Raw genomic sequence first — 14,891 nt, 5'->3', positions numbered from 1 at the left:
TGAGGGATAGTTAGGAGCATGAGCAAGTAGGACACGGAGGTGAGCTATTCGCCGCAGCTGCAGCACACCTTGGTTACCTGCGCTGAGCATGGGCTTCTTGGCCCTGGTCCCTCCATTTCACTCTAGAAACTTTTTGTCTTAGTGAGGGCTGAGGGGAAGAGGCATGGCACCCAGCCTCAAGCGGTGAAAGCAAGCAAAGTTAATACTTCTTCATCATAGCTGGCCCGTGTGGTCGGATGAATCACAACTTTGTTTGCACACGTCATATCAAGTAATGTTACAATAAGGTAAAGTACAGAAAAGAATCCTTCAGTCAGTGCTATTCATCTCAGCTAAGATGCTGCCTAGCAACAAGGCAGGAGAGTGACAAAATGTGCACAACCGAAATTAACATTACTGTGACACATCCGAGATCAACTGCCTCTTTGGGTATTTCAATGGTGTACACTCAGCCTCAGTGCTGGAAGCTTACAGAAAGCACAAACAACAGCAATGAGATCACGGCCATCTTTCCCCAGGTTCTGCTTAAAGCTGGTAGTTCTACTTAGCCTGGAGGTTTGGGACCCAGGGAAGATCACTGGTCTTTCCTTTCCTCTTTCCTAACATCCAGATAGTAATGAAATGACACATGGGTCTGTGCCACGAGTCGATCTGAGAAGGTCAGAAATGTTAGGTGTCAGCTTCTACAAAACCATGGGACACAACTAGATGACTGTTGGGGACTCCTTTGAGCATTTCCATTTGGCATCTTTGTGATTTGTGGCAAAAGGTATACAACTAGTACCACGGGTATTTGGGGTGTGTGTGCACGGAAAGTGCACACTTTAAGCAAGGCTTAATGTGGAGAGAGCAGCTGCAGTCTGCAGGTGGCCTGAGGCATGAGCTGTACAACCCCTTTGTGTCCACTTGGTGGAGCCAGTGGCTCAGCAAAGGCTGCAGGTCAGACCACTGTGATTCAAGGGGAAGTAAATCAATTTGTGTTGTGAAAAAAGAAGAGGAAGACACAGGATCAAATCCAGGTAAAAGTATGTTGTTTCTCTCTCTCTCTCTCTCTCTCTCTCTCTCTCTCTCTCTCTCTCTCTCTCTCTCTCTCTCTCTCTCCTCCCTTTCTCTTTCTCTCTGTATATTATCTTTTTTTAGATTATGAGAAAACACATTTTAAAAACCACACATTGTGCATGCTCCTGAGTAAGAACTTCTAGAAATCCAGTTTTCGCCATCTTTCCCTCCTCTCCCCATTGTGCCCACGTGACTCAACCTATCTACTTACCTACTACTCACGCTCCATCCCAGCCTTCCACCTCTCCCCTTTCTCCCTTTCCTTTCCTGTCCCCCTCCCCCAAATCTTCCCTTTCTCCTATAATCCCCCCTCTCACCCTTCTTCCTTATTTCCACTCTGTCTAGGTACTTTGGTTCATTTTCTCATCTTACCAGTCGCCTCCCTCTCCCGTGTCCCTTCTCAGTCAGTTTTAACTCAGAGTTATCTCTACATGGCAACTCCTTTCTCCCTCATGTCTGTGGCCACCTAACTGAGGGATAAGACCAGCATCCGTCCCTGAGCATCCTGAGCCAGGGTCCATCCGACCCTCACAAACTCTCTCTCCATCGTACTTGTCCAAGGTGTCCCTTTTCACCAAAGAAGCCATCTCCACCTGTTAGACCCTCTCTTAGTTCTATCTCGATGCCCCCTCTCTCTGTTGAGCCCCTCTCCTCCGCCATCCTCACTCTTTTGAACTGGTTTTGTGCCACGCCTCTCTGCTTCTCCGCACTTTCTGCTTCTCACAAGAGGCCAGAGTCTGGACTGGATTCATCGCTGTGTGAATCCTAACTGGAAATGGCCTGACCCAAAGAACAAACTCTAGGAAGATGAGCAACACGTGGTCCTGGTCAGGTGTTGTGGCTCACACCTTTTGTCCCAACACCCAGAAGATAGAGGCAGGGGGATTGCTGTGAGCTCAAGGGTGGCCAGGTCTATATAATGAGTAATCCAAGGATACATAATAAAATCTTGTCTTTTTTAAAAAAGCGGCCTTTGCTTAGCGGCTCTCCTGGCATCACGAACCTCCCCCGACCTGGCCATCACCCCTGCCATATACCGTGACTATTCCTGGCTGACCCTGGCCTGGCCAAATCACAGTTTCCAGATATGCCTAAGAGGGAAGGAGTTCGGTAAAGGGGTGGGGTGGGGTGGGGCTGCTGGTCTTGATTGTTGATGCCCTCAACTTGCCCTTGCTGACAATGGATTTTTCCCCCCATGTTATTAGTGTAGAGGTGTGGGATTTGATTGACACAGCTGTAGAGTAAATAGGTGGAAGTGTGTCTTAGCTGTGAATTAAGCTGGATTGATTTGACACAATGGACAGAAAGTGTGATAACATCTAAGGAGTCGGGGAAGGAGAGAGAAGACCTTAACCAAGAGATCCTTAACTCCCTGGAATCCAGTGCCTGATCTTGAGGGGAAAGTGTGTGTGTGTGTGTGTGTGTGTGTGTGTGTGTGTGTGTGTGTGTGTGTGTGTGTGTGTGTGTGTACGTGCACAGGTACAACTCTGGCAAGGCACTGTCTCCTCTCTAGTGTCAGTCTTTTTACTACAAATGAAAGAGCCTAAACATAATAGTTGAGAGGTCCCTCTGGGCCCTCACAGTACAGACTGTATTTAAATGTTATTTTCAAATTTATATGAATATCACTAAATCTCTAAATAACTAAAAAAGGAAGAAATAAAGCTGGAATTTAACTGAAAGAGAAGTACCGTAACAAAAAGCTGTCATTATCAAAGCTGAATATCTAACAAGACAAAATGAAAACAATTTTTTTTTAATTGCAAATTTTAGACTAGGCAAAACTTTACTCTTTGGAGGATCTATTTATAGACTATCCTCCTTTTGTCTAGGTGGTCCAAGCAGGCTTAGCAAAACGCAATGAAAACAGGCCTAACTCCTGTGCAGACAGCACGTCATTATCTTTTATTTAGCTGTAAGAAAAAGGGATAAAGTACAAGTGTGGAGAGCAGAGAGCAAGGCTCGCATCCCTCTTTAACTTTCAGCTGGGACAAAACCACTGTACGTATGCACTAAGCCCTGCACAGCAGTCTCTACAGAAGTAGATTTCTCCGATTAAAATCCCCAAAGACAAAGGTTCTGGAGACAAATCTCACCTACTTGGATGGACACACACACACAGATACACACACAGACACACACAAACACACACAGATACACACACACACAGACACACAGAGACACAGACACACACACACACAGATACACACAGACACACAGGCACAGATACACACAGACACACAGGCACAGACACACACACACACACACACACACACACACACACACACACACACACACACACACACCTCTCATATTGGTAGCCAGTTTTCAGAGACACCATTTGAACAGATCTGGGCACCAATTTCCCAGTGACACAGCTAATGATATCACTAAGGTGGGACTGTCCACTGTCAACTCCGTTCTCTGTCTAGCCTTCTGCTGTCTTCCCGCCTACCCCATCTCCCTTACAGTCTGGACTCTAAGTGACTAACCCGGGCTAAGATTAGCCACGAGGGGAGTATGCTTTTCTGATAGACAGCACTGAATTGCTATGCTGAAAACAGAGTCCCTGACACGTTCAGGTTAAAAAGCTGGTGGTTTGAGAGGAGTGCAGCAAGTGTCATGGCAGCTGTGTGTCTCCCTGTGACCATGCTCCCAGGAAACTCCTTCATTTAGAAATCCTATTATTTTGCTGGTCTAGGAGGTTCTGGTAGTGATGCTGGGGAAAAGTCTTATATAGGAGCTTTTCTCTGTTCTCAGATATTCACAAGCAATTAGTCAATTATGACTTGAATGGCACTAGCTGTAAGTTTGCAAGATGTAATTTCATTTTTAGCCTATTCATCCATCCTTCCATGCACCCAGCAAATATTTTCTGTAAGTTTACATGGTGCCAGGCTCATGGTACCAGGTTTTGGATATATAATGAAAAGCACGGTTCTCTAATGAGTTTATAGTTTGCATTTTCTAAGTTTGGCCCGCCATTTTATCTTTATTTATTAAGAGATTTTAGATTTTAAAAATATTTTCTTTATTCATCAAAACCTGTGTGGCTTAAGCAGAAAGCACACAGTACAGTAAAACCTCAGCCTCTGGCTAATATAGGAAATTAATACACAGCGTGATGCCATTGGATGTTCCTTTGAATTCTGGATAATTTAAAACATTAATTTCCTTTAGTCAGTAGCTTTCTACATACATTATAGAGTCCCTTGATCTGAATGCAGATATATAGTAATTCAGCATTATTGCTAGCATCAATTCTTACGTCACACTGCAATTCAGTGGCTTTGCTGACCAAATAGTCAGATGCAAGATGCTCTCTGCACAAACAGTCACTGACCATGATTACGGTCCAGGCTGGCCTGGACCCTACACCGTCCTGCTGTAGTCTCCCAAGTGCTGGCACCACAGGCATGGGCCGCTACCCTCTGCTTACATTTCTGCCCTACTGTCTTTTCCCTCCCCTCCCCCGACCAGGTGCCATTTATTTGTCATCTTTCTTTACAAACTGCCGCTCGCTCAACCACTCATTTGTTCCGGTGCTTGGTTTTTATAGCATTTATTGCTTCTAAATGACTACAGTGTAGGAAAATATATAACCAAGCAGTAGAGGGGCTGGTGGGGGAGGACAGAGAGATGCTGCCATGGAAAGGAAGCAGTTTAATCTCTGTGACGTCATTCGCTGTGGCTCTTTAGTGATCTGCATAGGTGACGTGCTTGGCAGTGTGGCTGGGAGAAGTGTCTACTCTCCTGATTCACAGAGCGCAGGGGTTTTCACGTGGTTTAATTTGAATTTAAAAAGAATTTGTTAGAACTACACGTTGTAAGTTAGAGCTAGAATTATAGCTATTTAGAATATATAAAACCATTTACCATGGCTTACTAGAGTGACTCCCTGAAATCAGAGTTAGGAGCAGAGCTGAGTTCAATATGTTGTTATTAACTGTTCAGTTTTAAAGTGAATGCTCCTTCCCCTTGATTTGGGAACAGCAGAGTTGGCAGGCAGCACATGTGCTGGTGTCCAGATGTCTATACTCAGCTGATGTGGGGAGAACCCAAGGAAAGGGAGATTGGTTGATGACATTTGAAGACCGCAAACAAATCAAGTGATGTGATTAACCATTGGCTAGTCCGATATCGTCTCAGATATCCTGGGGGAGATGGAGCGATACTGAGCTGAGGTCAGACTATAGAATCTGGGGCCAATGGTTAAGAACAGACTCATATGAGTGTTATTAATATGACCGCCATGAAGACAAAAAATACTGTCTGGAGAATGGCAGGTAAATCAAGTAAGGATGTTTATGATGGGGAAAAAGGAGTGAAAAATGTTATTAACAGTCTAGAAAGGCAGGGTGCAACCTTCGGTCTCGTGTTTACTGACAGGTAAGCATGCCGTGGGAACTCGACAGCTTACGTCATTTTAACTGAGACCTTGACAGAGTCCCTCATCACAGGAGTTCCCCATCCCTTTCAGAGTCTAGGGCCCTTCACACCCAGTCTTGTACCCAGCAGAGAGCAGTAAGGAGCTTTCATTTTCTAGAGTGAGACTGCCCAATACGGTAGCCACTCTTTTTCACTTATGACTATTTAAATTAAGAACATTATGAACTGAGCTCCTTAGCTGTTCAATAGCTGTACATATGCCTTGGTTAGCATGTTGGACAGACTACAGTGTACTATAGACCTCACCTCTGCACACAGCTCCCTGGACAGTGTACTAGAGACCTCACCTCTGCACACAGCTCCCTGGACAGTGTACTACAGACCTCACCTCTGCACACAGCTCCCTGGACAGTGTACTAGAGACCTCACCTCTGCACACAGCTCCCTGGACAGTGTACTACAGACCTCACCTCTGCACACAGCTCCCTGGACAGTGTACTACAGACCTCACCTCTGCACACAGCTCCCTGGACAGTGTACTAGAGACCTCACCTCTGCACACAGCTCCCTGGACAGTGTATTATAGACCTCACCTCTGCACACAGCTCCCTGGACAGTGTACTATAGACCTCACCTCTGCACACAGCTCCCTAGACAGTGTACTGTAGACCTCACCTCTGCACACAGCTCCCTGGACAGTGTTGTCCAGTCCTACCTCAGGGTGGTTCTCTATGCACATGGTCTCCTTGGGACTTGTGAGGCTGATTATGCTGTCTCCAGGGTCTCTGTCTCAGCTCACCAAGTCCCAGGACTAGCCTCACTCAACTTTCTCTGCGCATGCTCCTGAGAAGGCCCAAGGACTTTGTCACACCGTTTTCTGTATCTCAAGATTCTCTCTACTTGAATTTGAGAAACAGAGTTATTTCTAACAGTCGGTCATACTAGTATTCCTGCTGACCATCTATTGACAGCAAACATGCTTTAACACACAACAGAAAGGATCTGCACCTCAAGCTTGGAACCAGAAAAACGGGCTGTGAGGTTTTACTGTTCTATGATTCTACTGCAACCACAACACAGTGGTGATTGATGAAGTCTTCTCTAAGTTATTGAGAAATGTGATGTGCCAAATATTTTGGTGTATTTATATCCATAAATGGCTGAGGGTAAGGAGGATGGGATGGCCAGGAGCGGAGGGAGCAGCTTGAGATAAAAGTTGGATAGAATTTGAAGCCCTGAAGACCAGAAATGTAGGGTGGTCAGTCCCGGGTGAACGCTGACGTCAGGATTCCCCACAGCTTTAGTGGGGTGAAGCCACTCTTGCTTCCTCAGTGCTCTGGTAACCACGTCACCTGAGCAAATGAGGATGCTGCTTGCTCCTCAGGAGAACTGAGAAAGGCACTGCAGATCAGTACCTTCTCTTTCTGGCAAGCATTCTGAACGACTGTGGAGGCACGGTAAACAAGAAAGGAGTGTGACAGCAACCGGCTACGAGATCTGACCAGGTGACAAAGACAGCGTCAGGTAAAGTAGGTTTCCTAGCGGCTCTGAGCCACTCGACGGGCAGCCAGAAGCCTGGCAGGTCCACGCCCAGGGTGCTCACCCGAACCGCCCCCCCCCCCCCGCCCGACCTACTTGTTGTGGAAGTCGTAGATCTCTTGGATGTTGCCAAAGATGACGTGCTCCTTATTGAGGATCCCAGGGGGGATCTCCTCCACACCGCTGGTCATTTCCCACAGGTAGGTCTGTAAGACAGTGACAGTCATCACCGGCAAGAGTGCTACAAGAGACCCAGACAAAAGAGGCCCGCCATGTGGCCTCACAACCATGTGAGGCAAGAGTGGGGCTGTGACTGCATAGAGTTCCAAAGGCGAAGTGTTTAACAAGTGGGACAGAGAGAGAGAAAACCTCGCCACTACATCACCCCGAACCTCAGCATGGGCAGGCACCAGTCTTGTTATTATTAAATCTGTGCCATAGTTTATGTTTTGAAATGAAGTGCCTGGAACACTTTTCTCTCCCCCACCCTCTAGTTTCTTTTTGAAGGGGTGGGGTCTGGATCTCGCTCCAGCTTGAGAGAAGTATGGGCCCTTCTCTTCAACAGCACTTTAAACTTCCGTGTAGTTGCGCTTGACTCCAGAAGACCTCCTGACTGCCTTTTTACTCTCCAGCAAAAGAGGAAGAGCACCAAGGAGCTCTCAAGGGGTTAATAAGGGCCAGAGTACCACTTCTGCAAGATGCTGGGGACTGACAACTGCTAAACTTACCTCTAAGCACTCGTGTAAGTCCCTGACGTAAGCCTTCTCCGTCTGCAGCAGTTCAGCCATGATGAACCTGGGAGGAAAATGAACAGGCTTTCAGCTGCTTACGGACAGGTTGCCTCCTCTCCAACCTCACTCCCTCACCCTGGCACTTGTGACACTTGAGTGTCCTGTTCTCAACTATGTCAACAAAGCTCCTTTCTCTCTTGGGTCGGGTTCCTCTCTCACCCTGGTCATTTGCCCTCCATCTCTTCCCTATGTCTGTGCCCAGCCGTTTCCACTTTCTTGCCCGTTTCCACTTATTCCTACATCACTGAGCTGAAGCACACGGGCTGTCGGCTGTAGGCGTGAGCATGTGTGCTCAGGATATGTGGCTGCTCACACTGCGGCTCAGCAGCCAGACGTGGAAGGACAGCAGTCTTCCATGTCTCTCTTAGAGCTCCTGCAGCACATGTGCTCAGCAGTTTATAGCGTAGCACTGAAGTAGTTCAGTACTCAAGTCAAACAGATTCCAAGCCAGGCGGAGATGTCCGACATGTCACTGTGCTCAGGGCTTTACAAAGCTTTCTGCCAAGAGCTGGATTATATTTATGGGCTGTTCAGTATGTGGCATGACCACTCGCCACAGCTGAGTAACGCGAGAGGCAGCACAGAGATAAGTGCAGATGTGTCCCAATCAAACCGCGGCACCGAAATGTTTATGTGTCCCCATAGGATAGTCTGTTGGATTTCTTCAAGCCGTTGGGTATATAAGAATCACTGTTAGATTATAGACTATACGACAAATAGAGGTTGAGTCCAATTTGACCTGTGGGTCACAGTTTGCTGACCTCTGACCTCAGCGGACCTTACTTGGTATTGAGGCAGTATCTCCAGTGAGATTTATTTGCATCACTCACCTAGCTACCCCAATCTGTCATGTGCAGTATTAATTCATAACCTTAGGTGAGTAATGCTGCCCAGGACCCTGTGAACGGAGGTTTCTGTTCTGTATCTTTAAGGACAGGACACCCTCGTTGGACCCCTAAATGACACGATGGGCCTGAGCACACACGGCTTCCTCTACTTTAGTTTTTTCTCTTTATAATTTTTGTTAGAAATAGAGCTTGTTAGCTGGCATCTGACAATCTATTTTAGTACAAACTACCTATTTATAGACTTATGCTACATTTCAGTTTTTTATATAGTCTATGCCGAGCACTCCTATTTTCAGGCATTCTATCACATGAAAAAATTGAGAAATAATTCCCCCACGCTGTGTCCTTTGGAAAGCATGACCAGAAGAAATATTGTACAAGCAGTATCCTTTTCAGGATCGTCATCTTGCCGGGCTTTCCCTTAAAGCAATATATCGCTCTGATAGTGGCCTTTTGCGAAAGTTAAAGGATTGATGTAAAAAGACTTCCCTTTTGCAGAAGTCTCCACTCTCTTCTCCCGTCTCCTCTGCTGGTAGAGCGGGAAGTGTGTGACTGCTGCAGTTAGACAAACTGGAACTGAATTAGGAATCTGTCGGTTACTAGAAGTAGGACCTGCCTCTCCACACCTCGGGACTTCTTATCTACAGCACAGCTGACTTCCCCAGACTGCTGCAAAGATTAGGTAAGATCAGGTGAGAAACAGCCAGGTGCATGGGATCCTGGGAAATTCTCAGCCTGTCGGGAAGATCTGAAGGAGCACGGGCAGCTTTGGGACGTGGTCTTTGGTCTTGCCTCGGGTCTCCTCCGTCCTCTCATTCTTTCTCTCCTGCCTGCTTCCTCTGTGTTAACCTTCTTCACAGCGCACTCCTCCACTCTCGCCACCACCTGCTGCTTGCTTTTGCTTTTCCTTTACTGTCCCAGAAAGAAGCCAGGAGGGTCGGCCAAATACAACCCTCTCCTTTGCTCCTTTCTCTGTTATGGCTTGAATTATGCCCTCTAGAATTAGTGCATTCAAATCCCATCCCTCCATTCCTCAGATCTTGACTTTCTTTGAATGATCATTAGAAGGTCTGGGGTGGATCTCAATGTGGAATGGTCAATGTCCTTGTAGAAGGGGAGATTTGCACACAGGCATGAATATTCAGGAAGAAGGTCACATGAACGTGAGTATCCCACTAACAAACGAGGGGGAAGCCGGAAACAGATCTTTCCCACTCCACCTCAGAGGGAATGGACATTTCTCATTCCTTGGTTTCAGGTCTCTGGCTTCTAGGACACATACATTTCTGCTGTTCAACTCACCTAGCTGGGGTGCTTTCTTACCCAGCTCTACAAGCCAATACAACCTCACACTAAAGACACTCTGGCTTCACTACCAGCTTTTGTTTCTTCAGTCTTATGAAAGTTACAGTCTCCCTTTCATTTTGATAAAATTAACTACTTAATCCTAGACACACTTATTTTTTCTAGCATTACTCAGAATATAATATTCTTCATAATGCCCCTTTTACTATCTCTGCATATGTGTGATTTGTACAACCTCAGCTTCAGAAAGGTAAAGCAGCAAGCTACCGTAAGAGTGACATAGCTTAGTCTTCCCATGCTCAAGGCCCTGTGACTCCTGATTAACGTGAAATGTGAGGGAACCACCTCCTAAGCCACCAACCAAAAGAGCCACGTGTTGTGCCAGATGTAGTCAAGAGTCACCAAGAATGTAGCCTCAGTGGATTGGTTCTAGGATCCCTGTGGGTCCCCAAACATGCAGCTGCCCAAGTTCCTCCGATAAAATGGCGTAGTATCTGCAAATAACTTACATACATCCCTGTTCATTTTAAATAACCTCTAGATCACTTGTAACACCCAAGGCAGTGTGAGTGCTACACAAAGAGTTGCTGTATTATATTGCTTAGAAAATAATGACATGGACATAAGCTCTGATTGTTCCGCACATAGTTTTTTTCCTGAATATTTATAATCCAGGGCGAGGTAAGTGGGAGGATGTGGGACTCATGACTATAGAGGGCTGGGTGAGCTTAGAGAACAGAGCAGGAAGCTAATGATAAATTGCTCCCAGCTCTCTAAATGGATTCCAGCTCTAGCCATTCTTATTCTGAGGAGGAAAAAGGATTCCGTTTATGGAACTCTCAGGCAACTTCAGATTCTTCTGGAAGGTTTGAGTCTTTGCATCCCTTTTCTATCTCACCTGCCTCGTCCCGACATGGCTCCACATGGAGTAAACTTAGCTGTGGACTTTGCCTCTGACACCTACAATTCACCCTCAGGGCCAGTTTCAAGGTGCGTCTTCCTTTCCATTTAAAATATTACTCACCAGGCAAAGACTGAAATACAAACATCTGAACCAGATGTAGGGATGAGGGAGGGGAGGTGTTTGAAACCCTTACCCAGCATCCTTTTTCCTCTGGCCCAAGCACAGTCCTAAAATTCTAGTAAGAAAACTGATGTCATCAACCGGTTTTCCTTCCTTCCTTTTACCCTCCATCCCTCACTCCTTTCTCAGTTTCTTTTTTTAAGATAGAGGCTCACTATATAGCACAGACTGGCCTTGACCTGCCAACCTTCCCGTCTTAACCTCCTGAGCATGAGAGCTATGGGTCGCTGTGTTCAGCTGCGGGGTTTATCTGTGATGTAACTTTGGATACCTTCTTGTCCTTTACCTAAGGTTTCAGTTCCCATAGCCAATAATCTTCCATAAATGTCTCTTGGTTAACTATGGTATCCATGTTCCTCTTGGAACCACTGGTTCACATAAGAGAGTATAAAACATTCCTTATCCCCAGAGAGTTTAATCTAGCTCATGGGGCATGACCACAGAATCAGTAAAGAGAAGGGCAGATGTTCAGAGAGGAATAGGACAATGGCAACAGAGGACCTAGGTAAGGATCCACGGAGGCACATGGAGTGAGCTGCATTTTAAAGAATCAATAGGGTTGAGGTGGCACACGGGGGTGGGGGGGCAAATGAAACTACATACATACACACACACACACACACACACACACACACACACACACAGAGCGAGAGAGAGGCGGGGAGGGAACAAGAGAGGGAAGGAAAGACTCAAACTCAAAGAGGAGGGTTCTGGGCCAGGAACACTGCATGAGCAACTGTAGCTAATGCTCTTGCCGCTGAGGGAGTCAGTGACAGTGATCTGTCTATTGTATATCACTTGAACTGGGGAGCGCTCTGAAGTAAGACTGACTTAGGTTGGGGCCACAAATGGCGATAAGGTGAGGAGTCTGGTCATTACTCAGAGGGCAGCGTGACTTGGTTAGAAACTTGGGGCTGGCGAGAGACGAATTAGAAAGCAAACGTGGCTTTGCCATGGTGAAGGGCCGGAATCCTGGATCTAGTTCCTATATACCGACTGTGGCCTCTGGGAAGAGTTGCTTAGCTTCCCTGGGACAGATTTCTGTTACGTGAAGTGGTTTGGTTTGGTTACTATTGAGGTCTGACACTGTGAAGTAAGATTTGGTGGCCTAAGAGGTGGCCATCCCTTGGGAAGCCTCTGCTATGTGAGGGGCGCTTGAGTACAGTAGACAACACAGAGGTCTCCGGTGAGTCCATCTCCTCAATGTCCACCCCAACACCTGCAGGTCAACAAGATGACATATTACGTTGCCACAAGGGATGGGCAGCAGGGAGAGTTAAGGAAGAGCCTGTTAGGCACAGTGGGAGTGGGAGTGGGAGCCCGCCCCCCCTCCCCCCAGCACATACTCTTTCTTCCGAGCTGACTTCCGTTTCTCTTCATTGACCTCGTGGTTAGCATCCCGGAGTTTGACCTCACGATCCGAAAGGCTTGCTGGGATGATGTCCAGCTCGAGGTCCTTGTTATCCTGCACGAGAAGTGTCACAGGCATCACCCTGGGGGAAGCCTTAGGAAACCCCTCCAACGAGTTGGGGGGAAGTAGTGAAAACGGCCTAATGAAAGAGGACGACAAGATGGGGGATCCTACAAGGTCTCACCTCACGAGTCCTGTTCATAGAGAAATTCTTCCTTTCAAGTAAAAAAAAAAGGTGTAGAATGTTTTGGCAAAATATTTAGTGCTACTATCTGTAGCTACAGACCGTATGCATCTGTTTTCCAGGCCTTTGGCCTTGGCGAAATCTAAACATGAATTAGCCAGAATAGGTTCTTCATCAATAAAATAAACTTGAAACATAAATACAGGAAAACTCTGAAAACCTCTCATTTGTCAGGAAAAAATAAATAAACTATTTTTATTTAAGCAGGCAGCTCCTCTTGGAAACAAGCAAAATACCTGGTCAATGACTGAACCCTGCAATTGCTCACCCCTGCTTGCTTAAGCCATCTCTGGTATCATGTATGGTGGGACCCCCAGAAGAAAACTCACTGCCTGGGGGATAGACCTCAGGAGCCTCAAATTTTAGTGGTTTGACCACTTTACTTGAGGCTGTTCTGTTTCAGAGCATGGCCCTGTTTAAAGATACATGAATTAGAAATCCTAGGACTAAACACCAGGCTGGATTTAGCTTTTAATTCAGAGGTTAACGACCTCTATTATAAAAAAGAGATTAAAAGTCAGTCTTCCTTTGCTTCATGGAACGTGGTACCTTCTCTTAGTTGAAATGTCGAAGAGCCTTTACGCACACTGTGGCCCTTATTCCTCAAAATCATTCGTATACATAGGAGGGACTCTAATCTTGGGCTCATTAACATAATTGGTTAGATGATAATACTGATGAGACCAAGATAAAGGGGCTTTGTATTCATAGGCCTTGCTCCTGGCCAGCCAGTTCTGCAGTACAGAGAACATTAATCATGGGTATTGAGACGATTGGCTCAGGAAGGTCCCCCAAACCCATTAAAAAGGCACTCGGTTCATGGGGTCTGCCGCTCAGAAGGACTGCCCTGGAAACATGCTCCATCGAAGGAGATGAGGCCAGTGGCCCTGAGTGGGAGGGGTTAGGGTAGCAGCAGCTCCCATGGGCAGCATCTCCTACGTACCTCTGTGTTGACTCCCAGGGCTTTCTCCAGGGAGTACCGGTACTTCCCCATCCTCAGGGAGAAATCTCGGTAGTGCTTGTCCACCGTGGTCACCCACTTCCTGATCTCTGTGGCGTGGATGTGGCCCTTTTCCACAAAGCTGTCCGCTAGCTGGATCAGAAGCTTCACCTTCTCTTTCGTTTGCTGCCCCGAGAGATGGCCTAACGTTACTGGGTCGCATTCTTTTGCCCCGAGCCCCACTCCGTTCTGCTTGGCAGCCATAGGTAACCTCTCAGCTGAGGCCTGCATTTGCATGGCCACTTTTGAGCGGCCTGGAGCAAATTATTGAAATTTCCTATGCCCTGTCAGTTCCTTACCCACAAAATAGGAATCATAATAGTGCCTGCTTCATACAGCTATTGCGAACATTAATGGGCCAATGACGTGTACTATGTAGAACATGCCCAGAATGTGGCAGGTGCCCACTGGAGTCGCTGTAAGAACCTGTGCAGTGAAACACTGTCTCCCAGGTGTGGTGTGGCCACTACTCTCTCAGGCTGTCAGCAGCTGTGACCACCTAAAGGCAAGCTGCACAACATTGGGCCTATTGGCTTTCCATCATGGGGGATGGGTGGGGCTTCTGAGGCCCTACCCTTTCCAAAGATTTCTAGACAGTTAAAGGTTCTAAGGGGGAAGTCCTCACAAGGCCATGTTATCACCACATCTGAGACTCATCTGAGTTTTAAAAGAAGCATGCAGAGAGAGAGATAGACAAGTCTCTGTGAGCCAGGGGCAAATACTCCAGGCTCAGCTCAGCATCAGTAGTGGCAGCAGCATCTGCCTCTGAGTCGGTACCCGAGGCAGGCACCATGAAACATCACGTAAGCTGGCACGGGCTAGGATCTGACGAACCTAACTAGCAGGCTTCTGTCTGCTTTACTGTGAGATTTCCTCTCTCTTTCTGTTCGAGGGAGATAAAAGGGTGAACTTAGTCGGCGCCTATTACAGGGCTAACCAGGCAAAATTCTGACATGTGTTGGGTTAACTTCATTTGTACCAAGAACGTGTCTAGCATCTCCTCTGTTGACAGCTCTCTGCAGAGCTGTGGGTAGGGCTTGGAGGATAAACAAAAGGAGAAATAAAGTAAAAGATAAAAAAAAAAAAAAAGATATTCATTTGTCCCTATCTAAAATCTCCAGAGGGGACAAGATTTTCATACAAAATAGCTGACAGCTCGGGGCATCATGTAATTGAATGTCAAAGTGAGAAGTGTGTTGTAACAGAGGGACGTTACAAAGG

General features: G+C 46.7%; 1 protein-coding gene across 32 annotated transcripts in view; it reads right to left on the bottom strand.

Moving 5' to 3' along the window:
• Window positions 1-14,891, bottom strand: part of KALRN (kalirin RhoGEF kinase) — a gene marked incomplete at its 3' end in the record, with an annotated part of 605,161 nt that overhangs the window by 218,680 nt on the left and 371,590 nt on the right. For all 32 annotated transcript variants that reach the window (XM_084802077.1, XM_084802084.1, XM_084802076.1 and 29 more), the window contains exons 22-25: window positions 13,614-13,796; window positions 12,362-12,480; window positions 7,716-7,782; window positions 7,084-7,193 (exon numbers count right to left, since the gene is read on the bottom strand). In XM_084802077.1, the coding sequence (XP_084658203.1) occupies window positions 7,084-7,193; window positions 7,716-7,782; window positions 12,362-12,480; window positions 13,614-13,796 (479 nt within the window). The remainder of the gene's footprint in view (window positions 1-7,083; window positions 7,194-7,715; window positions 7,783-12,361; window positions 12,481-13,613; window positions 13,797-14,891) is intronic.

Source organism: Acomys minous (assembly GCF_964271855.1).
Source record: "Acomys minous genome assembly, chromosome: 11".
Taxonomy (NCBI): Eukaryota; Metazoa; Chordata; class Mammalia; order Rodentia; family Muridae; genus Acomys; species Acomys minous.
This window is presented reverse-complemented; position numbering and strand designations above follow the sequence as displayed.